The 27,623-nt window shown below is 41.3% G+C and overlaps 1 protein-coding gene across 15 annotated transcripts in view; it reads right to left on the reverse strand.

The window, feature by feature from the left end:
- Positions 1 to 464: 464 nt before the first annotated feature.
- Positions 465 to 27,623, reverse strand: part of DENND1A (DENN domain containing 1A) — a 372,477-nt gene continuing 345,318 nt past the window's right edge. For 7 of the 15 annotated variants that reach the window (XM_043530795.1, XM_043530797.1, XM_043530796.1 and 4 more), the window contains 3 exons: positions 24,666 to 24,754; positions 4,882 to 5,137; positions 465 to 3,717 (listed from right to left, as the gene is read on the reverse strand). In XM_043530795.1, the coding sequence (XP_043386730.1) occupies positions 2,404 to 3,717; positions 4,882 to 5,137; positions 24,666 to 24,754 (1,659 nt within the window). In that variant the 3' untranslated portion in view covers positions 465 to 2,403. The other 8 variants (XM_043530794.1, XM_037879472.2, XM_043530791.1 and 5 more) reach the window with 2 other exon arrangements.

Genomic DNA, 27,623 nt, shown 5'->3' on the forward strand with positions numbered 1-27,623 from the left:
TCCTTCTGTAAAATAAAGTGAAGAGTGAATAACATGATAAAGTGTTTTAATACGTTTCAGTGTCTCAGGATTGGCCTCTTAAAATCAAGGAGTGTTTGTGCATTTCAAAAGAACAGTGTAGAAGACTGCATACTGGAATACGTTATAGAAATGGGTGAACAGAATAAAACATTAAATAAGGCTGGAAAATACCTTGCAATGATACAGAAATACTATAGCATTTTCCCACTTAGTTTAAAAGGAATACTCAGTACAGAGTCAGTGCATAGCATTAAAAAGGAGAAACTAGAAGTATATGTAAATGCAATTCATATGCACCACTTTATAGTGTACACCTATGAGGACTGAGAAAGTTTTATGACTCAGCATACAGCAGCTAAAGGGGTTCAGAGATTCCAGACCAAAATGGTAACCCAGACATTCACATTCTGTATAGTCTAGCACAAAATGCAGCTAATTTTGTAGACTTTAAATATTTTACTATTCAGAACTAGGCAATATCAAAACCATCCGTCTTCCAGGAAAAAAGAAAGAAAGAAAGAAAGAAAAAGAAAGAAATAATACAAAACTGATTGAATGGCTTGTAAAAGCAAAAATATTTTACAGAAATAGAACAAATGCAACATTAGGGTCTCCCCCAAACTGTTGGCATTCAGTTATTAGAGTAGATTTCTCTTGTATTGCACAGGCTCCAATGCAAACAGCCATTTTAACACACTAGAATAAGAGAGCCTCCAAGGAGGATATAGGAACAAAATACGTATACTGAGAGAATCTGGATAGAGTCTCTCAGGAATTTCCCATATGTCCACAACTGCTTCTTTTACTTAAGCAAAGACTTAATGGTGACAAACTCACTTTTGAGTAGGTTTTTTTAAAGCAACCTGTGTCCAAGTAAAAAACCAAAACCCAACAACACTTAAGTAACACAAACAAAAACGATCACTATAAAGGTAGCAGTTTTTATAAGAAATGCCAGCCTTAAGCATTGAAATGTTTGAGGTCATGGTGGCCAGAGAGAAATGTCTTGCAAAATGCAAATCAATAAATCCTTTAACATGTTCATTGCTTTATAGTACATCACATGATCCCACCCCCCATTTGTGTTCTCAGCAAAAGTAGGAACAAAGTTCATGACTTTTCAGACAGGATGAATGAGGGAGGCTGAGCCCTGAACACGGTGATAAGATCTCAGCTGCGTCAAGGTGGCACTTAGTGCTTCCAAAAATACAGCAATGACAGGCAGCTGTCACCTATTTTCTAATGTTATATCACTTACTCAGCAATATTTATAGTTTGTGATTTCTGCGTACAGACACGTACGGTGGCTTTACCAATCTGAAACCAGGCCTCCTAGTCAATGTACTACTGTACGGCTTGGAGAACTCAAGAGCTGGGAATACTTATGCCCTGATTTTTGTTCTCTTTTTTGTAATAAAATAAGATACTATTACATCCAGTTCAAATACTGCCATCTAGAACATTTATACATAATATTAACATACAATTACGGATTAACTGGGAGATAGTTTAAGGACTCCATCAAAAGACATTTTCCGATGTCTTTGTCTAAAAACGGAATTGCTGGTGCTTCCAGTTTCCCACTGGAGACAGAGGATCGAGCCCTGAGCTGCAGGAGGCTTTGCTCTGTGCTGGAGTTTTGCTGTAACTGGGAATTGTAATGGATTTTGTACTGAAGAAGTGCTGCTCTGTGGGTGGCGGTAGTGGGGTGAGTGTAAAAAAAAAACCCAAACCCTACAACAAAAGCTGATAAAATTGTGTAATTAGTCAAGTGTATATATTGCTAGACAGGGTATTAAACAAACTCAATTTAAGCCCAGTGGATTAACTCAATACAAACCACAAGTCTTGGTTAGTTTGCTGCACACTACATATGTAAGCAAAACATTATAAGCAATGTGTGTAATTGAAGAAATTGATCTGAACACTGTTCACACAGGTAGGAAGCAAAAACTACATGCTGTGTCATGTTCCAGGCTGTGCCTGGGACCGTGAGAATACAAGGGAGGGAATGAGCAGTTTCTGGTTCAGTAGTTTCTTGAAAAGGCTGTTTGTGAAAAAGAAAAGAATAACCTAATAACCTGAATGCTCTGGCCGGTGCAAGAGTCACTGGAGTTTTCACTGACTGCAGGCAAGAAGTCAGCTAGGATACCAGTGAGAAACCACAGCTAGTAATGGGACAATGTGGGGGTTCATCAGCAAAATGGACTCCAGCCAGTAGCACTTGTATGTGAATTCTAGAAAAGCAGTTGTGTTTCCTGTGTCTATAACTTTCCATATAAAGAAACATGTTTTGGTGCTGGCTCAAAACAAGCCAACCAAATAATAATAATATTAAAATAAAAAACCCACCTCCCAAAAGAAAGAAGATAGGGTGGGGCATTATTCAAAGGTTTCCCACTGCTTTCTGAGCTGTTCTACTTTACCTGGGGTGGCTGAAACCTCCTGTTTTGTCTTTTTTAACAAATCTTCAAATGGATCTTTTGTCTCCTTTGAGGGAAGTAACACTGACTCTAAGCCCTTCGTGGGCCTCGGGGGAATCAGAGGGGGGTCGTTAGAACTTAGCGCCAACCCTTGCTTGACATCTATCTTGGAGCCAGAATGGCTCGCTGGTAATGTTCTGATTTTAGAAGGACCACTTAAACGTGCTGGCTGCAGAGAGCTGGCTGGGGAAGGGTTCTGGCTTTGCTGCAGTAAGGAACTAGCCTGTGGTGCTGTCGCAGCCTGGCCAAACAGACGGGGCATGGACAACGCAGAAATATTTGGCTTAGGTCGCTGTGGTTGGTAAAAGCCAGAATTAGGTATCATGAAGCTGGAGCTATAAGTGTGACCTAAAGGAGGGGTAAAGGGTCCCCCTGGGGGTCTGACCAGCGATATCGTCAGGGCTGCTGGCACTGTCTGTGTAAATGGATTGAGGGATGGCTGCAGAAATGGCGGTGCTGAAGGAGGGTATCCCAGCGGCTGGGTGAATGGTGCCGGCGGAGGAGATGCAAAGTCGCCCACCACTGAAGCAAAGCCAGCAGCAGAGCTCGGAGAGGCTGAGCTCTGCATACTGCGAGAGCCTTGCTGGGGTCCCATGTTTTGCCAGCTGGTTGTTTTTAATGGATCCAGCAGACTAAGAAGATAGTCACTTTCACTACCGGCATTTTCCGTATTAACCTTGACTGGCTGAAGCATCGCAGTCGTTCTGCTAGAACTGGATAGAAGCTGAGAGGGGTGAGGGGAATAAGTTACTGACTGTCTGAATTCTGGGCCAAGGGACACAGTCCCGGCTCCAAAGGGCCCCTGCATGAGCTCTGAAACCAAGTCGCTATGTCCCGTAGTGTAGGTGTTCACTGCATCTGCTGTCCCAGCTGGAATCTGGGGTTTGGTTGGTCTGGGCGCAGGTGGTGGTGGGACTATCCCTTGCTCAGGAGTTTTTCTGCCCTGTGGTCTAGGGATGGTGATGTTCCCTTGAACAGCCGTGTTCCCTTCCTCCTTTTCTGCAGGCACCAAGATGCTGTCTCTGCTGCGGGGTCTCCGTGGGATTGATGGGATGGTCCCAAAAGAAGTCAGGGGCCTCTCTGGTGAGCTTTGGGAATATTTGGTAGGAATAGCCATGTCGTCGTGACCCATACTCCACAGCTTGTTGTAGGGATGAGAGAGTTTCATTGATGGCACAATCCTGCTTGTCTCAGATTCACCAAGATCCATCCTCTGCCAGAAAGTACAAGACAGATTAACATCTCCTGCTCAGCACAGACGTGAACAGCACAGCAGTAGGGGGCAACACGGGGGCTGGAGAGAAGGATGCACACATGCTGCAAGCATTTGCAGGTGAGGGACAGAGAAAAGATTGTGGTTTAGGCGTGAGGACAGGAGACGGGAAGTCAGGCCTCTGGGTTTTAGTTCCAGCTCTGCCACGGATAGGTTGGGTGACATTGGGCATATCCCTGCACCTTCCGTTTCCCAAATGTAATCGGCACACAGTGAAATCTACTTACGGGGGAAGTGGAGGAGACCAGGCTCAAAAGCTTTAATTAACATACAGCAAATGCTCTGCGATACCTGGATATAAGCCATTAAGTATCACTATAGGAGTGATGCTACATGCCTTTGCTTGGTGTTGCACAAGATGTCAAAGGCTCTATGTTTTAGTTTTGCACTTGCTAAGAAGGCTACTCAGGAAACATGCTGCATAAACAATGATGAGACTTTACAAATTGATTCCCCCTTTTGACTCATGTGGGCCAAAATGCAGTCAACTCAGAAATGAAGGGACCGCGAAATCTCCTGTCCATCCCAGGTACTCATCTGGCCCCCGTTGCTGTAATATCAGATTGCCTCAAAAGCTTTACTGTATTTATGGTCACAAACTCTTGTGGGACTATTATCCCCAATGTACAGATGGGGACCTGGGGCACAGAGAGGCAAAGTGACCAGGCTGTGGTGGAGCAGAGATTTGAACCAGGGTTTTCCAAGTCTTATGCTAGTGCCCTAACTACTGCACCATCCTTTCGCTTCCTAAACTGCTTAGTATTTGCATTGCTGAGCACCAACCTCAATGATATCAATGTACTACAGCTGGGGGACAAGGCAGATTCTGGGAAAAAAACCCTTGTAAATGGATCGGGATTTCTGCTTTGAAAATGAAGGTCTTGGTTCCTCCTTGCTTTTATGTTGCAACAAAAGACCACAGACATAATCTCTCATTCAGAAATAAATCTTCTAAACACACTGGGACAGGATGGGGGAAATGGATGCATTTACACTGAAATACAGAATTCTTTCTTACAGAAGGCTGGCTGATAGAGGGCCCTTTAATTCTGCAGAAGCCCTTCCATTCTTTATCATTTACCTTGTATAAAATCATGCCCATACCTGATAATCAAAAGTACATTGCAGCACACCCTCCTCTTTGGGGGTCCTTAGGTCTTCCAAGCTTTTGGCTTGGCTGAGAGGTTGAGGCTGTTTTTCCACCTCTAAATTAGTGAAAATGTCCTCCAGGAGGTTAACTTCTGTGACTTTGTCTGGCGTAGGAGGGTTTGGGGGCAGAGCCTCCTCTGCTTTTTCTGGACTGAGAACCTCTTCCCCATCGGCACTATCAGACTCTTTCAGGGCCCGGTATGGCTGAGGCCTAAGAGACAAAAATGCTTTATCACCTCACATCTAGAATTATTTTATTTCAAATCCTTTTTGAAGCGTGCAACATTTCAAACTAGGAAGTGAATCCCCAAGAGTGATCTCAGCATGGATACACCTGTCATGTGACCCTTACGGTACCTCCTGTAGGGGCTGGCTTGAGCCCATTGCATTGGGTTGAATTCTGAACATTTTAGACTTATTTCCCTTTTGTTGCACTTTGAAACTAACATACACATGGGCCTAATTTAGGAGACATGAGGGTTTAAGGTGGCATGTTTTCAAAAGTAAGATTTTCTTCTAGGTATCATTACTACTTAGATTATCAATACTTTAAAACATCCGCATGCATTTACTTTCACTACTGATGATGCTGGTTGACTTTTTGCATTTCCGTTGTAATGATGAAAACAGTTTAAATCTGAACTGTGTTAACTGATCTTTCAATAAAACATTCAATAAACACACTTCTGTGAGCAGCAGCAAGAAAAGAATGGTTACTCCATTGCCTTCTCTTTTCTTGACAATCCTTCCAACACATCAAGAAAAGGTGGTCATGATTATTTAGCATCTTTATAAACCATGAAGTAGAACACAGGAATGAAGGGGATATAGAGAAGTTCAGTTTTAAAAGGACACTTACTGCCCCATTAAAAATTATTTTAATTTCCCTATCTTACAAATAGCTAATGAATTTTTAAAGTAAAAGTACACTTTTCACAATTTGTGCTGTTTACTTTTTACATTTCACTCAGCCAGGACAAATGAAATAGACAAGTCAGCATCACGTAATGGTTCTCAAAACTCTAGCACAATGCTGCAATGTTTGCAGGGGAACATTTGGTTGGTTTTTAAAAATCTTTTTCCACTGGAGTTTAGAAATATCACAGTCCAATTTCTTTACTTATAAGTTTATGAAAACTATATTTTTGGGGGGCAAATTACATTTGACAGTATCCCTTTAACAGAGGGAGTGTGGATATACAGTGAGCAGAGGCGGAAAGAAAAAAAGACTTAAGACTGGAGGATTTTAAATGGAGGAAGAAGGGTACTGAAAAGGAAGGGTTGAAAAGAAAGCAGTGATGATGCAGTTGAAAACTCACTGAGCAGAGCTGTATTTGAGCATGAATAATCTGATATTAGCTCTCCACTCTGACTGGCTCTGAGCCCGCCCACATGTAGAATATTGTAACGAGACCCAGTTGTTTTATGCAGGAAGTTGGATATTCCCAACAAGAAAGTGCAGTTGCAAATACACAGTTACATTCTCTAAATTCCAGCTAACTCAGCACTGAATGTAAGTCATGGGGTTTTCTTGCAGTAATTGGGAGTACTGTGCATAGTTTCAATGATTATACTGGTGTCATCTTATCAAGAGACACTGCAGTCCATGATGGGGAAATCTATTTTACATTTACAGCCAACCCCTGGGTTACTAGAATACACTTCTCACATGTACTTCAGAAAAACATTCCTTGAACACCATTAGATTTGCATATCAGTTCTGCGTATGGGAGAACAGCAGCATAATGTGCATCCAATTAATAATGAGACCTGACATGATTTCTGTGGTGAATGGCATTTGATTAGCAGCCAGTCTCTCAGTGGCATTTAAACAAGGCTTTGGATTAAGAGAAAATATTTGAGAGTGTGGGGAATGTAATGTGGAAGAATCCTTCTCTTTCTTTCCATATATATATAAAATATAAAAAATATAAAATGCAAATTTATGAACAAAGTGTACCTTGCTTCATTCATCATTACACAAACACTGGCATTCAACCATCGGTGCAGCCATGAAATGATGCACAAGACAGAGGCACCCAGCATATCTCTAGCTAGTGACTTCTCCTACAGCATAAAACTATTTCATGAGGGGCGATATAGAATGAGTTAATTCCACATCTTGTGAAATGCAAGTTCAGGTTTGCATGAAGAGGAGTTGGGGCAACCAGGTGGGATTTATGAGGGTGGAAATGCAGCACAGTGTCAGTTACGGTGACTCAGGTCCTGATCCAAAATCCACTGAAGTCAACAGAGAGAGATCCACTGACTTCTGTAGGCTTTGGATCAAGACCTTAGTGAAGGCATGTGAAAGCATGATCTTTCAGATGTGATCAGAATTTCCATCTTTAATCTCACACATAACTTGCTCACAACTCCTTTACATCAGCTCTTATTGGAAAAATACTACAGGGTGAATTAAATATTTCTGGGGTCTTCCCCCTACATAAGCACACAAGTGCAGGATCTTCCTTTCTGTCCTCCGATGGCCAACCCGTGGTAGGTCTTAAGTGTCCTCGTGCCTTCTCTGTCATTATGGGGTAATCTTACCCACTATTAGAGGTCTCTGAACCCAACCTCCAATCCTCAAAGAGTCAGCCGCCCTGGCTGCCATTATGTTCCTCCCAACTCACTGTGGTGCTAGTTGGCCATCTGAGAGCAGGCTAAAATTCTCAGTCATATTCTTGTTACTCCAAGTTTTGAATATTTCCACACATGTAGCAACAGCTAGGGCTACAGGTCACAAATCAGATGATCTTTGAGAGCACATTGACTCCATGTTAGCCCCTTCCCACAGGCTAGTCGTACACAGCTGCAGTTAGTCACAGGCAGGCTTGGTTTGGAGAAGCACTCAGATCTGACTGCATGTCATTCTCAGTGGTGGAAACTACTTGAGACCAGGCGCTGCCTATATTTCAGGCACTTCCTGCTCTTGGAGCAGACATAAATAGTCCAAGAACAGGCTTCCTCCCAAAATTTCAACACCTCATCCTCAGGCTTTGGGCACAACCAGGAATTGCATGGAGTTGCAAGAATGAACAGTATTTTGTAGGAATTAACTTTTTTGGGGGAGGGAGGGGGGAAGGAGGAACCTCAGGTTTGGTCTGACTGGCCCATTAGGATCAATCTCTTGGATCACGGCCTTACCGCTCGCTGCCCTCCCGAGAGGTATGTTCAGAGTGCCAATGACAACTAGAGGTGTGTATTACAAGTCAGTCTGCACTTCACCCCATGTGAGCTTTTTTCTGCCTGATTATTCCAATTCTGAAGACGTGGGAATACTTTATATAGGTCTGTTTCATTTTGTTCTGTGGACCAACTTCATGGAAACTGACAGACATGCCAATTTTCAAACGTGGGTGCTTCTGAAGGATTTCAAAATCCTATGGCTGATGACCTAATCAATATACAGGTGCCTCAAACAAGCATTTATAATCCAAAATGTTGATATGGGCCTCTAAGTTCAGGATTTAGACATCCTCTGCAGGAGTCTTTGTTTGAAAATTGGGCTCAAAAGTGTTAGAGAGGTTTGGGAATGAACTTAGCAGTTACTATTTACAGATAAATAAGTACACATGTGGTATCTCTCTCTCTCTCACACATACACTCACTCACTCTAAGGTTAAATAAAACTGCACATTGATTTATGAAACCCAAAGCATTGTAGCTGTTACCATCATGAAGAATGATTTCTGGGACTGTATTTGAAAATGGAATTTATAAAGAGTAAAGTCAAAAGTTCTTGCCATGAAGTACTTTACATTAAGTTAATAAAATGGGAGTTCAATTAAGGGCACAGACAATAAGCAATATCAACTAACTACTTGTTTTATTTCCTGTGTAATTTTGGGTCACACTGCACACTGAGACGCCTTGGAAATCCTCTGGCTTTGGGAGGAACCTGAGGGGTACTCCTCCAGGAGCCACTGAGGACCTGGTATGGGATGGAACAGAGATGCTGGAAATAAGAGGGTGGAACTGGAGGAGGCTGACGACTGCACTGAAGCATAAGAAGCTCACAAGACAACTCACAACATACAAGTAGCCCTGGATGCAGAAGAATGGCAAAAGAGCAAAGGGTCTGAGCAGGAAAACAGGAGGGGAAAGCAACACGCTGGAAGGAAGAGCTAAATGGAGGGTCACCTCCCACACAGCCCAAGTCACCAATAACATGGTAAGTTGTGCACCCACATTGTGGGCAACAAATAGCACAGTGCTTCATGCAGAACACATGCTCTTGCATGCCTCAGAGAATCAGAACAGTCAAGCAGGAGAAATATTAATACAATCATCAAGTGCTATAAAAAGATTTAAAAACTCTTAAAAATCCAAGCATAGAAGCAGGCAGCCTTGACTGGTGCAGATATCGCCGTTCAAAGCCTGAATTAATACAATGAAAGAATAAAGACTAGACCATTCAAAAGGAGCAGAGAAGAAAAAGTTTTCAGAGAAGGCAGAGACAGGATCCTCTTCCTGCTGAAATTCATCACCAGAAGAGTCCTCAGAGAGGAAGACTGTATAGTGTCGCATGGGCTTTACAAGGCTGAAGGAAACAGGAAGAGAAAAGGAAGTTATCAAGTTTTCACATTTAAAGTTGCAGAGAGAAGAGAAAACCAAGCAATTCAGGTTCTAAGTAATTTCTGAACTCAATTGACTGCTCCAGCACCTGAGTGCAGGATGACTCAATGGGGTATGTGTGCAGCTTAACTTTGCAGGCTGAACATACTGTTTTTCTAGACCATCCAGTGCTGCTGCCTCTTGGGAAAAGGTGCTGGGACCTGCAGACCCATCACCACTGTAAGAGGAGCCAGGATGGAAACCAGCCTTCCCACCACAATTCCCATCCAACAATCTGACCTCCTTCCAAATTATTCCTTTGAGTTGTTCTCAGCTTCATTGTACAATCTAATGACACACAGGTTGAGATATCAACCAGGATAAGCAGAAGAGAACTGCTCAAGTGGGTAAAGAGGGACAAATATCCACAAAATGTTTGACAAACCTCCTTGTCCCAAAGCCACACAACTAATTGTACCAGGAAGCGCTGCACTACTTACCTACACCTTGCTCTCTCCAGAAATGCTGCCTGCTAATGTCTTAATATTGGTCTTAAAATTGCTCCGATTTGAGGTATTGTTGCTACCAGGTGCTGCTTTAGAAAAGGGGTGTATGTACTATACACATACTGTATAGTACGTGTCTACATGAAATATTACCCTCTCCCCCATTAGTTATATACTGTAATACATACACAGTCTTTCTGCTGGAGATGGTGGTATAAAGTTTTTGCCAGTAAGATTTTACACTGAGTCTTTTTATCTGTGAGACGTTGTTTAAACATTTATTTTTTATAAAAATATGTGTCTTGTCCAGCTGATCCTATGAGCTGTGCCTACATGTAAACATACATTATATCTATGTCTCTGTGTGTTTGTAGATACGTAGATTGACGATAGGCATATAAACACACAAACTATATAATAAACAATACACAGATCAGAACTCCAGGTCCGATCCTTTGCCCACTAAAGTCAATGACAAAGTTCCATAATGAAGAAAACACCATAATTCGGTGTGCATATGTACAGCTGGCTATCTGTATAGTAAGGAGAAGACATGGGGGGAAAGAGAAAGCATATAACTGAGAATGGGACACAGAACAGGTATTTCAGGGACGCTGATTTTGTGCATACTTTTCCATTAATAATTGTTGCTGTCAGTTGCTTTTTTTATTTTGTTTTGTTTAATCTTAAAGAAGCTAGATTATTCTTTTCAGTGTAAAGCAGAAATGATTTACTGAATGTGCTCCAGGGCGAATGGAAGTGGATACTAGTGCTTTAAACATTCAGAGTGATCCTCAGTTGAAAAGTGGAGGAGATGGCAGAGTGCGCCCATGTTGGAAATATACTGGATGCAAAGGAGAAAAGAGCAATGAAAAATTAGCAGCAACCAGGAGAGAGTGCATGTATGTAGTACAGCATAAATCTGTCATTCCTCTCTGGAAGGCTAAGCCACTTATTAAACATAAGCATGTAAGAACTCTTGGAAATATTTTTAGAGCATTTTAAAGAACTAATAAGTCCCAAATAGAAACTTTAAAAAAAAGATTCAATTTTAAACTGTTAACCATAGAGCTCTGCATTTTAATCTCATGAGCCTTATCGTACAGCAGTGTGTTCGGGCCCGCTTTTCATTCCCAGACGACTTAAACAATGAAAGGCGGGGAAGGGGAGGGAAGGGAAAATAAATCATAGAGGGTTATGAAAGCATGCGTCATTTTCAGCCATCCCCATGAGGTCTCTGCCCAGCTACATTCATTTCATCTGCTGTACACAGCTGAGTAAGATCCCAGCTATCTCCATGAACAGCGATACACTATCAGAAGCACAAAGCCATATCGAAAATCAAAAGACAAGGACCTGATCCTGCTACCACTGAAGTCAACAGCAAAACTCCTACTACTTCAGCGGATGCAGAGCTGGGCCCAGTATGTACAGTGAGGAGCAGGTTCTTATCTTGTAGATGATGGAACCACGTTTGCACATTAAATTAGAGCAGTTTATGTTGTGGCTAATATGTTGAAATCGGAAGAGGACCCAAATAAGGACGGGGGGGGGGGGGGGGAGACTTGTTGGCCTTATGGCACAGGCATATTAAAGCCTGGTGGCTCTTGTGTTCGAGATCAGTCTTCAGTGTTTTCTTAGTTCTGTTGTCCTGACTACTATTGTGAAAGATGGGCTGAAAGAGCATGTCGAAAAGAGGAAGAGAGTTGGGAGCTGTGGGCAACAACTCAAGAGGGTTTGAGATGCCCACTGTGATTTTTGTGATAAACATTTACTCACAATTAGGCCAGAGTAACTGGGGCTGGGGTGGGCACAGCTGATCAGATTATGCTGTAGTCTGTGTTACTCCAACTGGAATGGTCACATGAGCTGTTCCTCTCTCCTCATGCTGTAATGGACATTCCAGGGAAAGCCAAGTGCTGGTGCTGAAGCAAGCTACATTTGCTACAAAATGTTTGAAAAACTCCTCCAGGCACTAGTTTTACATATGCAAGAACATTTCAATTAAGGTTAGAAAAGGGGCTAACAAAGACTCTTATAGTCAAAAACATTTTAAAAAATGCTTCATCCTTTCTTGACCTATGTATAAACACTCCTTTTCTCTCTCATACATGGGAATTACCACTTGACAGTAGCCCAGCAAACCTACTAGAGTTTCACAGAAATCAGAAGAAACTTGGAATTTCCACAGATTTTTGCTCAGGAATTCAACCTTTTGGTTATGTGCAGTTAGAGTCTGGAGGTTGTGAATTTCAGATAAGTCAGTTCAGTTCCTTTCCAAAGTGTTACTAATGACCTCCTTTGTTTGGCTAGGGTCTGTTTAAATTCAAGTATTTTTTTTTTTAAATGTGGAATTAATTCACCATGAAGGAATATCTAATTTGAAAGAGGTAGTTCAAAAGACAGACTGGTGGATCAGCTAATAAATTGCATTTCAGTGGAGATCAATATAAATAAGATAGAAGCTATAATGCCAGTTAATAGGCACTTTTTTTTTTTTTTTCTTTTTGCTTTAAGGCACCTTACATGACAAAGTGGGATTTCATAATAAAAACTTATTTAAATTCAGCTGCTGCTGTAGTTCCATAAAAGATTTTTGTCAAAGACAAGGGACAAACAATCTAAAATGTCCACGTTTAAATTTTTTATTAGCTTGAGGCAGTAGAATCAAAAAAAGAGTGCCTATTCCCTCATTAAACCAATTCAGCGACGATCCTGCAGTCTACCACCCACTACTTGCTAGGATTTCATACACAAAGAGCTGTCTCTGAAAAGGCAGGTCACAGCAAGCCCAGCTACAAGGCAGGCAATGCTGTAGTCTTAGAGGGAAAAAAGGATCCTGTCCGTCACAGCGACAACCCTCATCATCTCCACATGACTGCACCAGCTCCTGCCTACCTAATCTCTTAGCTGAGTTACCATGCAGATGACTTGCTGATCTCTTTCTAATGTTTAGTTTAACATGTCTTCAGTTAGCACTCGCATATGACAGTACTGACAGCTGTGGCTGTTCCTTTTAAAATATCATGTCAGAAACACAGTGCAATAAAGCCAGGGATGCGCTCCATGGCTCTGCATACCATTATGATAGTATGGATTTATTTTTTAATGAGGAAGATCTGCATCTTGGGAGCTTTTTTCATGTGTCAGGATGCATGGACAAATCAGCAGCACATCACACCGGCCAAAAATGAAATGCTGACAAATGTAGATATTTCAAATTTAATTGACACCTAAATGTACTTAAGATAAAAATATAGAAAATCACTGAGCACTGGGGTTTGGGAATTAATGAAGGGAATTCTATAATCATTTAAAAGGTTATTTAATTTACAGGGAACTTTAATTTATATATTAAAGTAGGCGCTTTGTTTTTTTCCCTCTGATTATACAGATCATGTTGTACAGGTACAGCAGGGTGGACCCACTTGTATTGTTTTCCCATGCACCGGGCATCCCAAATTTCACATATTTCTTGATTCCTGGAACAGCTGTGCAACTGCTCGAGGGAATTAAGGGTTTTGGTCCCTTTTAGGTGTAGTAAATATGAAGAGAATAAGGGGTTTGGATTTGTGGAGTGTTTGTTACCAATATGAAATGGAGACCAGAGACTAGGGAAATCCCTATTTTTTCTCTCACTAAGAACAAAGCACAAATTCAGCACCTGTAATACCTTCCTGTAGAGTATGAAAAATCATTAGGCCCGGGTATGTACTACCAACAAAATTCCAGTATTTGCTTGTTTTTTTCTTTTGTATTAGCTTCTGCCATCTTGGCATGAGTTTATTGGTGGGAATGTTCCCAGGAGCATCGAATGTTAAGTGAATAGGCACATTTTTAATTGACAAACATTAGAATTCACCCTAGAAATCTGATTCTAAGAGTTACACTCATCCAATCAGGTAATGGAAACAATACCATGTGACCTGCACATCCAATGAGAGCTGACAAATTGAATTCTGTAAATTTTTAGTGAACTGCTCACACTCTATCTACAGAACAGGAAATATTAGAAGTCGCCAAGTAATTTCTAATCGGGATAAGCTGAAGAAAGTCAGTACCTGCTCTAACAATTAACAGGCAAGAGTCTAATAAATTATTGGTTTAACATTATTTGCTTATCTCAAACAATACTAGCCTGCACAGAGCGCACTTCCACTGCAGAGATCAGATCTCTTTACAAAGGCAGGTTGTATGTTAGATGGAGGAACTGAGTCCCAGAATTTCAGTTACTTGCCCAGTGTCACAGAGGAAGCTGGTGGCAGATCCAGGAATTGGACCCAATCTGAATCCTAGACCATGTTGCCTCACTAACCAACAGGATGTAAGGGGATCTTTGGAAGACTATGCTTTCATGTTGGAGTTTTGGATGAGAAGGGCCCTTGGCTGCATCTACATCCTCCCATACTGCTATCAAACCCATATGGCCTACCTTCTCAGTGCCACCACTCCTCTCTGGCCTTCTAAACAAGACTGGCATCATGGAACAAAAACATACAATGAACATACCAGTGACTTCCATAATTCTCTATAAGACAGAGGAAAAATGCCAGTAGGCAAGTTTTAAGGATGTTTTAGTTTTAAGTTTAAAGATGCTGAGTTTTGGCTGGAACATGACACAGCCATGTTGGAGTCCCAGAGAAAGCCATCTCTTCTCACAGATGACTTCACGTCATAATATAAGTGCCATGGTCTCCAAACCATCTTTGCTTTACAGGAGTCCACTCAGAATTTGGATAGGAAAATATAAAATATAGAATACCATCAAGTTTTATTGTTAAGATTACACATATTCCACAAAATACTGAGGCTTGCTGTGCATGGAATTTGACGCTCTAGAGGATGTGAACAAAAAAGGACTAAGATTTTGGATCCGAGTGCCCGATTCCCATTAATTCTGATGAGCTGAGTGTCAAAAATCTCTCAGGTGTCTTTGGAAATCTTAGTCTAAATGTGCATCAGGGCTCAATGTGCCATTTTCTCTTCCTCCAATTTGCTTTAAAAAAAAACAACCAAACCAAAAAAAAACACCTTGCTCTTTTGATCATGAGCTCCTTCCCACTTTTTTTCAAATACCTTTGCAGATTCATCGTGTTGGGCAACCGACCTCAGAATTCACACAGTTTCACTGATGAATCAATACTCACTTGTGTGAAGCAAACAGCTTTGTCCTGCACTCCTTTTCCTACTTATAAACATCTGTGCTACAGGGGAGCAACGCATGTTACAATGTGTCACGTAAGAGTCAGGAACGGTTTTTCCTTAGACAGCACGCTTGACGGAACATTTGAAAGTATTTCTCAAGCACACTAGCATTAAGGGCAGCATTAGAATGACCTGGCATAATGACAGCACAGTTAACCCATGATTAACCTTGGCAGAACGGCACCATCTCCACAAAAGCGAGTCTCTGCATCAGCACAGACAGGGAACACACATCCCCCAAATCTAAAACCCTAACAACTATAGCAAGTCATGCAAAAGGATGACTGTGCTCCAGTCACCCTTGCTCCTGATTTGCTAGTCCCATGATTGGCTTCGGTTTTCAAGGCATCACCTTCTTTGTGTCTAGCTTCCTCCATGACAGCCTTTCCCCATGAAGATCAAGAGGACAACATGTAGCAGATCTTTCTGCAATATTCTGCAGTGATTTCATTTTTGAGCCAGCTGCATTTGCTCAGTTAGGAAACAGGCTGGCTTAACAACCTCCCCAATAGATGTTCTTGCTTACAATGATGCTGTGCGATACCTCTGTACCGTACACAGTAATTTTTAGGTGGCAGAGGCTCTAGGAAGCTGGCCACAGCAAGTGAAATGTGCTTGATAAGCTACCACCATTTAGCTGAGCCATCATGCTGATTTCAAGCTAATTTCAGTGTAATGAGCCCACTATCACACAGCAGCCAATTTTCATTCATACCGTACATGGGAAAGTCATTAGTGTATCTATAGTGAGTACTGCATAATTTCTGGAAAGTCATAATGAATGGCTGCTGGTGCGGTGATGTTGGTTTAGCCTGCTCAAGAGCCTTTCGACTTGCTGTTAATTGTGAGCTTAACCCTCTGCTTTTCCATTTTAATTTCTACCCACTCTGAGTGCCCTGGAAGCCAGCTAGTCAATATTTAACATGAAGAAACCAGAACCTGGAGCTCTCCCTGGAAGCCCATTGTGTGCTTAACAGGCAATCTGGGTAGGTTAGTTGGATGCAAAACAGGTCTAACACACAATAAAAATGGCCTACACAGAGCCAAAACTATTAGCATCAGTTCTCCATGCTGTAGGGTCAGAGATAGAGATAACCAGGATAGAATCAGGTTTTAAAACAAACATGAATTTTAACAGCTGCATCCCTCAATTATTTCTATGAAAATCTAGGTTAGCATTTAGAGTGCATCATGGATTACTTGTCTCAGCACAGGATGGTGACCCAAAACTTCCTGGGTTCTTGTATACCATGAGCTAGTGGTATCTGATCCTGGCTCTGCCTCCCTGCTGATTCACTGTATGGCCCTTGGACAAGTCACTTATGGCCTCATTGTCCGCGCGCTGAGCAATCAGTGCAAGTTCGAGGTGCTCAGCCCTTCTGAAAATTAGCTCAGCAACCTCTCTGCATGAATCTCCCTACTTGTAGTGCACTGCTCCTGTCTGGTGGGGGATTGTGAGGGATGTTTGCAAAGCACTTTGAAGATGAAAAGTGCCGCATAAGGATGAAGTGTTTTATGTTTCTTTGCTGGGGTCAAGGGAAACTCAGATGGGCCAGCTTCTGCTTTTTATTCCAGCGACAGAGCTTTCCTTTTGGATTACCACCAAGTCAAGCATGACAGTGCTAAAGAGTCCATAACAGCTGGTTAAATATTTACCATCAATACAATTTTTGATAATTGGCTTTTTGAACTAACCAGATTTTTTTTCAAAGAAAAAAAAGATTGTTTCTGTCCAAAGATTCTTTTTTTGATGAAAATTTTGGAGAATTTTTTGTTGAAAATAAAAAAGCTTTAGGTTTTTAGTGGCTGAAAACCAGAAATTTTTCAGTTCGGGGATTTTTAATAAAAATCTGGAAAATCTCAATAAAAAAAAATCAATTTATCGAAAAAAAATCATTTTCACTAACTTTTTCATGGGTGAAAAAATAATTTCCCCACAAACTCTAATAATAATATATGTGGGATAACAACGGCCTGCCATGCTGGAAACAACCCAAGAGCCTTTGGGAGGTGCCACCACTACCTTCCAGTTAGAACCCTTCAATGCTTTTTTATTTTAGCTAATGATCCACTGGAAAACAAAAACATGCCCTAGGGAAATAACAAGCTTTGCTCTTGCAGGCAAAGCGCGAACACACATAACTAGCGGCAGTACATATCTCCATGTTAAATACGTGGCCTTGATAATGTAATGGCTGGAAAAGGGTGCCTGAGTGGCAACTGACTTTTCAGAGACTGGATGCCGTGCTACGTCTTCAGAGGAGATCGTGCCGAGTGAGATTCATATTTGCTATATTCCTTTATCAGAGCTGAGGCCACATTTTTGTGTTTTTTGGTCTCCTCCAGCTAGGAGGAGGATGCAAGACCCATAGACTGGGCTGGTATTTTAGAGGTGTTGGAAAATGCCCCTTAGCCCAATTGGAGTAATTCAGAACCACTAGGCTAGTGGTGCTGAACGTACAAAACCTCCCACTGAACACAAGCTCCACCTAAGAAAGACCTTCCACATATGAGCATCTGAGGAGATTCACTGTTCAGTAAACCATTCGCCGTAGCACTAGTGCAATTCAATGCTATTCTGGTCAAGTCCTGTTTAAGGAAAAAAACCACAACCATATGGACTAGGTTTCACAGAAATCTGTTTTGATCTGCAATTAGCAGCAGCTCTAGGCCATCATTCTGTGTGTGTATTTAGCGGTGGGTGGGTGTGTTTGATTCTGCAGGTTTGTTGTGCTGCTTCCGGGATGCAGCGCGCAGCAGGTGTGCCATCCCACTTTTATGCAGACATTTATTCTTATGCTGATTTGGGCCTTCCTTTTTCTTTCTTTTTAGTAGCAATGCAGAAGGGAATGCACAGTACCAACTTTCCCCCGTGGGTAGTGATAGAAATATATTCGCTGCCAAGTGGCATTGGCAGCCATTACAAAAGTAAAACAATTACAATAAAATTTTAATTGGTAGAAGAAAAAAAATGCAGGAAGCCAGCTGGTCTCCTGGTCCATTTCCTAATCCTGACTGCAGGTCCCTTGGCAAAGTGGTATCGCTCTCCCAATAGAGTAAGAGAAATGTAACTAGCTCTGTATAGCTGCATTTCATATATGGAGGAAGTGGGATGAGAGGCAGGCACAGGTTGAGAAGTGCAGCTCTGTTCTAGTTCATCAGGGAAGGCTACTGGTGCTAAGGGAGTTACGGGGAGAAAGATTTCCATTCCCACTTGTGTACATTTTCCAGTGAACAAGGGACTAGAATTAGGTCAAATAAATGGCCAGGCAGATTGATTGATTGGTTGATAAGAGTCAGTCTTTAGGGGGAGTTTTATATCCCGATGTAAGTGTTACAGGATTTCTGGCTGTTAACAAACCAACCATGTTAACAGCAGCTGTATGTGTACAGATCTCTGGGCACGGTCTGGAGGATGCTTGTTTTAGTGTCAGTCTGATGAGACTGTTCAGTACAATGCACGTACCCAAACAGAGGAGAAACAGAATAAACCAGGCTCTGCCCTGCAGGAAGGAAGCAAATGGACCAAATACCTGATCCCCCAGAGCTTCCCCAGGCAAGGGACCCATGGCTTTCAGGATCAGGTCTGCATTAGAGAAAGGGAGGGTTTTGAAGTGTACTATGTGCATTACATTGTGAAACGAAGAAAATGGGTCTATTTGTCAGAGACCCACGTCACTCCCAATAATGCCAATAGGAATTATGAGCACACATCATGGAGGTGGGAAAGGAAACATCGGGGGCTTTGAAAGTGTGGGTTTTTCTGATTCAGGTTTGTTTTGTTTCATTATTATGTCCAAAACACACTCTGCCCTTCCCAGGGAAAAGCCCCAGGGAAAAGCCCCATGGAAACACAGAGTATTATTACTGCAGGTCCTACTGCAAAATCTCCATTTCCAAACATGTTAGAAACCTGCTGATCACAATTCTGCTCGTATGCAAAGTCAGCATTACATGCAGCAGGCCTGCCAGGGAGGGAGGAAGGGTTCGTCTGATGGGGAAGCTCTCCAGGAAGCAGAACTGGTGAAAGGCTATGAAACAGAAGGAGGGAAAACATAAAATCAGAAACACTCTCACCACAAGCTGGGCCAAGAGCACATGTGATCGCTGGCTGCATTGTGCTCCTGGCAAAAGGAGTGGCAACATTCAACTGCTATGAGTGTGATCAGGAGGAAATGTAAATCCTTTTGCACGAATATCCTTCTTCCCATAAACCAAGATATTCTCTCTTCCTATTTGTGTTGCTCCTCATGTGTCTCTCACACCTTCCTACTCTCACTTTATAGGTTGCAGCATGATGCAGACTATAGACCAATGGGGGATGCATGCAGCACTCTGTGTGGAAGATGCTGCTGTGGAAGGGTCACTCTGCTATCGGGAATGGCTTATTGCTCAGCATTAAGAACGAAGTTATTCTAAAATTTAGAAACACTTTCACTCTGAGGAGGCTTGGAATGATTCTTAGTTATTGTTGGTGACACTGTAGCACCTAAAGATCCCCATCTGGGCTAGGGCCCCACTGTGTGAAGCTCTCTGTGCACCTACCGGACTGCATGATCCCACCTGAAAAACTGAGACCTTCATTTAAAGATGAAACACAACAAGTGAGTGTAGCAAAGAACAGGGTGGCAGGGGATGGGGAACAGCACCAGGTGGTTTCACAGCGTTACACTGTGATAGCTCTGGCTGAAACATTTAAAGATTTTTCTCCAACCATTATTTTAAAAAAAAGTTCCCCATCGCCCATAACAAACTCCAGCGCCTGGCCTCCCACGATATTTCTCCCCCTCGGAGAACTCGTCCACGTTCTATTGTTTTCAGATAGCAACGTATTTATTTGCCTGCTCCCACCCACCCACCGACTCTCAGTCATCCCTCTGACTGAGCATTCCTCGTTCTTTTAGAAACACACCTGACTTATCCCTACAAGGCCCTCCGATGACAGGCTGTTCCCCTACGTATGCCCCTCCCCCTGGATGCCTGGCACACATCGAGCTGCAAGGGTATTAGGACCCCAGGGTTTCTTCTGTCCTTCCTGCTAAGGACAGGAGCGAGTCCTGGCGGGAGAAGGCCTATCCAATTACACAGCACATGTTGTGACGTTCCTGAGCTATAATGGGGCAGTTGGGCCTTTCCGATTGCTTAGCCCTCTGCTCTTTGACGCCTCTCTCCTGCCTCCTCCACCTAACAGCCAGTCTCCTGATCACACAAAACAGCTCACGGAATCTGGAACTAACGGCTTCCTCAGGGCTCCAGAGGCTGTCAACGTGCTGCCCCTGATGCTGCTGGGATGTCTTGTCCCCAGTGTCTCAACTCTGGGGAGAGTGAGGGTGGGGCTTCTCTTGCTGAAACTCAACAATCACTGCTTAAGGAGCACCTGTCTGACAAAATAGGACTATTCATTTGTTCTCCTGGAAGAGGGTTCTTCACTCTCTTGTCCCCAGGCAGCAGTAAAGATAAACCATACCTGGTGCTTACAGGTGGAACACAAGTGGCCCCACGAGCTGTACAGTCACTTCCACAAGCAAGGTGGCAATTGGTATTTGTACAGTAAGAGAAAGGGCCAAGTTCCAACTCAGACATGCTGCTGCTACATCACCATCACACACTGAGCTCCTGCCCGCTGCCCCAGTGTATGATGCTATTGCACATACAGTTCAAAGCTGAACTGGCCTTGTTTTGCTGCCATATTGCTATGCAAACTCACATCTAATTAGCTGTCCTCTGAGTCTCCGTTGGCATTATTGCCTTACAGGTTACTCACACCCACTGACTCTGTGTTTTTCATGATATCTGGACAAAAGCCTCACATGTTTTAAAGCTGAATCTCATTTTGTTACATTCCATTCACATTTCTAACCTGTCTGGGTCCCACTGTTTTTGTTCCTCTGACCTGAATGGTGTTTGCAACTTCTGCCAATTTGGTATCATCTATAAGTTTCATTAACAGGCTATTCATTTCCTCCTCAGCCCATTCATGAAGCTGATGGAGGCACTGACCAGAGCACCAAATGGAATCTGCCTCTGTAGAGGCGGGGAAATAATTTCCCTTTTGGTGCTTGCAAACCTTTAGGTTTCACTGCCAGGTAAAACAAGAGTTCACCCTTACAAAAGAGGGACAACCTGACTGGTCACTGAAGAGATAAACAGAAGTCAAATCTGTATCACTTGGAAAGGCAGAGGTAAATTACAGGTGAAGGGTAAAAGAGTATTCTATTCAACTCTGCCTATATCTGGCCTCAAGAGAAATCTGCCCAGCAAGGAACTCTTCTTTGTGTATTAGAATGATATAGCAGAATACAATACAGAGAAATGGGCCAAAAACAAGAGAGAAAACCAGTGTAGCTTTTAAAAACAAATCCTATCTTTGTGGTTTCCTTTAAGAGAGAGACAGGAGCACTCTCCCCTCCTAGGAAATACAAAAGAGAATGGCTTGTAGAAAACGGTCTTAAGGTCCTCTCTTTAATTAGGGTCAGCTATTCTTTTAAATGTTTTTCAATTATTTAAAATGCTGTTCTGGGGTAAATAGTGAGGAGGGAGGTCAGGATTAATGAGTCCCCTCCTGTTCAAAGGCACCTGCCCAACCACACTTCAAAGTCTCAAGCCATTTACATTAGCTTTCTTATTAAACAAAAGATACTATATATTTCTGACACCACCACACAGCTAATCCTCCCTGATTTGTTATCTTGCCCGGGGTGATGCTCAGGAGCCGCACATACCATGTTCTCCAGTGAAGATTTCCATCTTCTGTCACAGCACCCTGAGAGCTGCATCTGCCTCCTCTTTCTTTTCCCATTCATCTCTCCAATGCCAACATTTTTTTGTTAGAATAACGTTTACAAGGTGTCTGGTCTATTATAATATTGTAGTATTAACTGGCTGGTCAGAGGCTCCCTATGTTTGCAGAAGTTTGTCCTGCCAGCTAAAGTTGATGACAGGAGAGAATGAAAATACATCTAACTGCTATTGTGACATGACACTTGGATTCGGAGAAACACTGAAGATGGGACAGATCAGAAAGAGATTCAGAAAAATACTGGCACCACACACCAAATGTCACTGGCACTAGAAGCTACTCCTTTCCCAGCCCTAAGCTCCTGCTGGTCATTTAAAATGTAAAAAAAAACCTCTTACAGTGAAATGCCAAAATGTAATTCTTTGTTAGTGCACATGCCTAAAGAACAGGTCAGTTTAAGGCTGCAAAGAGTCATCAATATTGTTTGCATTCACAGCCATTTCCACAATACAGCAATTTAGTGATTTGTTCGGTTGAATTTTTAGGAATCTCTAGCAAACTAACTGCAAAAAATTAAAATTTAGAATAAAAATGGTAATTTGTATTTAATTGCTGGGTATAAGTGTAAAATACTGGTGAGCTTTTTCAACTAAATTTCTTGATCTCATATTGTTTTGATTCTTTTGCAACATGAAATGTAAATAAAGTTTAGAAGCAAGTCACATTGAATGATGTCAGGCAGCTTAATCCAAAAATGTGTAATCCTTCCTACAAAATATGCATGGTGGTTACACTAATTCCTTTATCCTATCCCTGTAGTCTGTTAGTCATGCAACAATTCAAGGATCAGCATGTTAACGAAATGATTCACAAAATATATTTCCTTAAATAAAAATGAACACTATAAACTTTTTGCAAGGAGAGCCTTCCCAGGAAGCACCATATACCATTCAAACCCTTGTGCAGGACTGGCTTGCAATCTATTCCACAAGAGGGCAATCATATTCCACTATAAAATGTATAGGATGAATATAGCTCAGGTTAGAAGTGACCAGTTATTTCCATCTGAACGCAAACTGCTATATACCTCCCCATTCTGCTGTGTTTGGGAAAAGTGAAACAAATATCTAATTTGAGATGACACTCACTCTCTCTTCAGAATTGAAAATAAATACGTTTACAGAAGCTAAGTGTTTTCTTGTTCCAAGTTTTTGAATAGTTTCAGATTTAACAGTTATCCTCAACCTGAAATACTGAAGGTATTTCACTGCCAGGATACCCAATTACCTCAGATTAGAGAACAAACAAATAATATAGACTGGATATGACATAAGTGATTATTAATACTATGGTCGGAGAGGAATGCTAAGATAGAAGATATTTTAGAAACTGAAAGTAAGTCCACTTTTCAAGAGCACAATTAAAAACGTTCCAAGGGCAAAATATATAAATTCATTCTTTTTGTAAGTTTGGTTCAGACAACTTACTTTCTCAGTCTAGTGCCTACTGTTCTTATCTTGCTGCCTGAGTGTTCCCCAGGTGAGTGCCATATACTCTGTCATGACACTAGCAATATTTTCCAAGACGTCCTTTTCTGTCTAAGATCAGTGGCCCCTGGTATTATGCCCAGTCCTCGGCTTCCCAAATTCTGAGCTGAAATAAGGCAACCTGCTTATTCAGACACTCAGAAGTGCAGCAAACTATTAGTAGATTTTGGTAAGCAAACAGAGGTGCCATATAATCACTTCTTTTGTAATTGTAGATGATGTAAACAGTTAAATTCTTAATAATTTGCTGAATAATAAATAAATAAAGTTGGATATGTATGCTAATGAAATATATCTGTCAGGTACTGAAAGTTTTCTTTAGGCTGCATTAGTAAGGAGGGATATCCATTCTCTCTTTAGGTTTATACTTGGTGGCCTATTGTTTAGCTACAGGTTGGAAAAATTGTATTCAGAGTGAATCAACTACTCAACAAATCCCTGTCTTCTATGAAGTCCTTTTGTTTGGTAGCTTTCATTGAGAAATCTGCAAAACCTTCTCTGTTCAGGATAACAGATGATGCATTATTGTTTTGAACAACAAAAGATGCTGGAAAGCAATGCCTGTGTGTTCTTTATATGTGATATTCTTCAGTCACAGGAATGAAACTTATTTTAAAAAGTGATTTAGAGAAATTTTCAATCAACTTTATAGAGACTATGAAATTTTACCTACTAAACAAGAGACATTGTGCATTATAAAGCCTTCACTATATAAGGCTCTCTGTCGAGCTTCAACTGGCAGAAGGACTTCAACAATCACATAGAACCACCATTAAATGTGTGATCATAAAACATTCCCTGGTTCCTAGGCAAAGCTAGTCGACGATGGTGGGTTATAGATAGAGCTAGTCAAAATTTTCCACTGAAAAATTTTTTAAATGAAAAAATGTCTTTTTCCAAACTAAAAATGATCATAAAAAGCTTTTTAAAAAAATTCTGGGTTTAAAAAAATGTGGAAATTTCAAAAAATTGTTTTTTTTAAACTCCTTTCTCTCATCTAAAATTTTTGCCCAAAATTTTTAAACAATGAAAAACTGTTCTGTTTCATATTTAAAATTACCTTGAAATTCTGAATTTTTTTGTGAAACTATGTTTCCTTTCTTTGACCAGTGTTAATTACAAACAAACCCCAGGCCCTTTACATGCTCAGGCAGATGTCAAGAAATGCAGCAACAAAATACTTACTGTTCTGGACTAGAAACTGAAGTCCTTCGCCCTTCCACGGCAATGTTGCTCTTGGGTCTCTTAACAACGTGAGGTCTTGGAGGACGAACCTATTATATATACATACAATGGAGACATTTAATCAAATACTCTAACAAGCATCAAAACAAAAGACACAATCCACATAAAATCTGCAAAAATTGATCCATTGTCAGCTTAGACATTGCTTCCATTCAGAATCCCTCTTGCAAATTTATATATTTCTGTGCCACACTAAAATTATAACTAAATCTGTATTAAACTGAACTATAGTGACCCATATCATTAAAGGACTCTAAAGTAATGTGCGAATTTATATCTAAGTTTAGACAACTGGGCTAAAGGTTAAAATGGTTCAACTTATTTTACTTTTTTAAAGCAGCAATGTCATGTAAATGCTTTTGTCAGTTTGGAATCATATTGAAGATATGAGTAATTGGAAGAGTCAGGTCAATACACTGACTGACGGGTATTAGTCATGTACTAAAAGTTTATTTCACTTCTGCACGCAGTAGATGAACAAATACCAGATCTTCTGACTGAGCCCCCAGATTGTGTGCTCCATGTAAAGACTTAATTGGTAAAATGAAAATGGGAAAGCCTTGTATTTTGTTGCACATTGTACTGGAGACCAGAGTTCAACTCCAAAACCACACTCGGTTTCTTTGCCTGTTTGTAATAAACTGATTGACTTTCTATAGTAATCGCTTCTGTGTAGGGAAGACAGCACTGAAGAAATGAAGAAGTGAAAATAAAAGTGAAAGCATGAAAAGCATTACCAATTTCCATGATGCCATAAAGAGTTTGGTCCCTTTTATCAGTTTAATAGAACGTATTATTAGGTGTCTTTCCATGAACACTGAAGAGTTACAAGTGAATTTTATTCAGTAGCCCTTCAATAACATCTAAAGTTTTTCTGCAGTTAGATGACATATTTGATATACAGTTTCTATTAGTCTTACCTGAAGTTACCACTTTATCATCTTCTGATGCTGAGAAACATTGCTTTTTTTGCCCGCACAGAACAGGAAATACACAAGCTTCAGATTAGGGAATGGAACAAACACAGGCCCCGATCATGCAAACGTTTACACACACGCCTAACTTTTCTCGCATAAGCAGTATTATTGAAGTCAATGTGACTACTTGCATGTGTAAAGCTAAGTGCATACATAAGTGTTTGCAGGGTCAGGGCCACATGGTATAGACACCTTCTCCAATGGGAGTTTTTCATATGTAAGAATTGTTTTCATAACAAACCTCTAAGTTGTTGACTTAACCTAACATCATTTTCAGCAAGAATCTCCAAAGCCCCCAAATAAAGTAAGGAACACAACTAAACTTCTGCCATCCCTAAATTTGCGTTTTCTTAATAGCTGCAGTATATAGAAGGCTATGAAAGGTCTACAACCTAAATGCTCTTTGGATGATGGATGAATTTGTTTGCAGTGAGAGATGATGGTCTCTCCTCCCCCATACCCCCACCCTTAGTATGGTTATAGGAACATAAAAGCTCTAATTTCCACACCAGGAAAAAGCACTGAATCCTGTGTGTAGGGTTTGCAACACATGAGCATGCATAAGATAATAGCAGAATTATTATCTTTTCAATTTTTGTTTCAAAGGAAATAGCATGCAGCAGAAATGATGGAGAAGTTCAGAGACGGATTGCCGCTATTCATGCAGGGTGGAGGAAGGGCTTATAGGAAGGTCAGATGTTAAGGTCTCGAAGATCAGTCCTCACACAAGACTGTTCCTTTCTACAATAAAGACAACTTAAGAATGTGAATTTATGGCAGGAATGGAAGGATTAAGTTTGTGGCAACTTCCACTGAACTTGCAAGGTGGTGAAACATGGAGAAAAGAACAACAGAGCTAATTAGACAAGCTGAGCTGTCAGAGTGCAGCTGAATGGCTCAGTGCCAACAAACAAAAAGAATGGGCTGGCAATCAGCAGGATCGATGGAGAAGACTGCTTCATTAGGGATGATAAAACAGAGAGAGAGAGGCAAGCAAGAGGGATATAGGGAGAGAGAAAGAGAGAGGGAACGAGAGAAAGGAAGAAAGAAAGCTGTTTAATTAAGCCTGAGCTGGAAGATGATGCATAAAGCTGGCTTGTCATCGTGCTGTGAACACTTTCACCTTTTGGGTGGTACTCAAGGCGGGGGACAACTTTGGATGGCTCCTCTAGTGTTACCAGCCCAGCAGCATCTGGGGAAAAATGCTAAGAAGGATTTAGAGCACTGTTCTAGGGGGACTGCAGGGGAAAGTCAGGAAACAAGCCAATTCCTTGCTGGATTTGAAGCCGTATATATCCAAGCAGGCTGGGTTAAATGTGTACTGAATGCACAAAAACCTAGAAAATCTGATGGTATGAGGGTGTGTATGAGAAAGAAAGGGTAAATTCCTAATGTAGAAGGGTTAAACTTGCATATAATAGTCCCTACTTCACCTTACACATTATTACTCAACACTTTAAGTGCTTTTCTTTAATTGAAAGAAGTTTCATTCCAGCCCACAAGTCCTGCTCACTATAAACAATGGTTCCTTTGTAAGGGTGTCACATTCATTCCCCAAAAGTGAAATATAAAAAGCTTATTTCTTTTTGTTTCCTTACTGTGTTTTTATTTCAGACTGCATCAGTGATGCATGCTACAAACATTCCTACCCTGAAAATGCCATCAACTAGCATCTACATAAAGCAGTGGTTTTCAACCTTTTTTCATTTTCAGACCCCTAAAAAATTTAGAATAGAGGTGCAGATCCCCTTGGAAATCTTAGTTAGTCTGTGAACCCCCATGGGTCCTTGAACCACAGGTTGACACCAACTGTTCTATGGTAACAACCACCTTTTGTAGACCCCTTAGACATAAGTCTGTAGACCCCCAGGGGTCTGCGGACCAGAGATTGGGATAAAACCATTGGGATAAAGCATTCAGT

The sequence above is a fragment of the Chelonia mydas genome, chromosome 16, assembly GCF_015237465.2.
Source record: "Chelonia mydas isolate rCheMyd1 chromosome 16, rCheMyd1.pri.v2, whole genome shotgun sequence".
Taxonomy (NCBI): Eukaryota; Metazoa; Chordata; order Testudines; family Cheloniidae; genus Chelonia; species Chelonia mydas.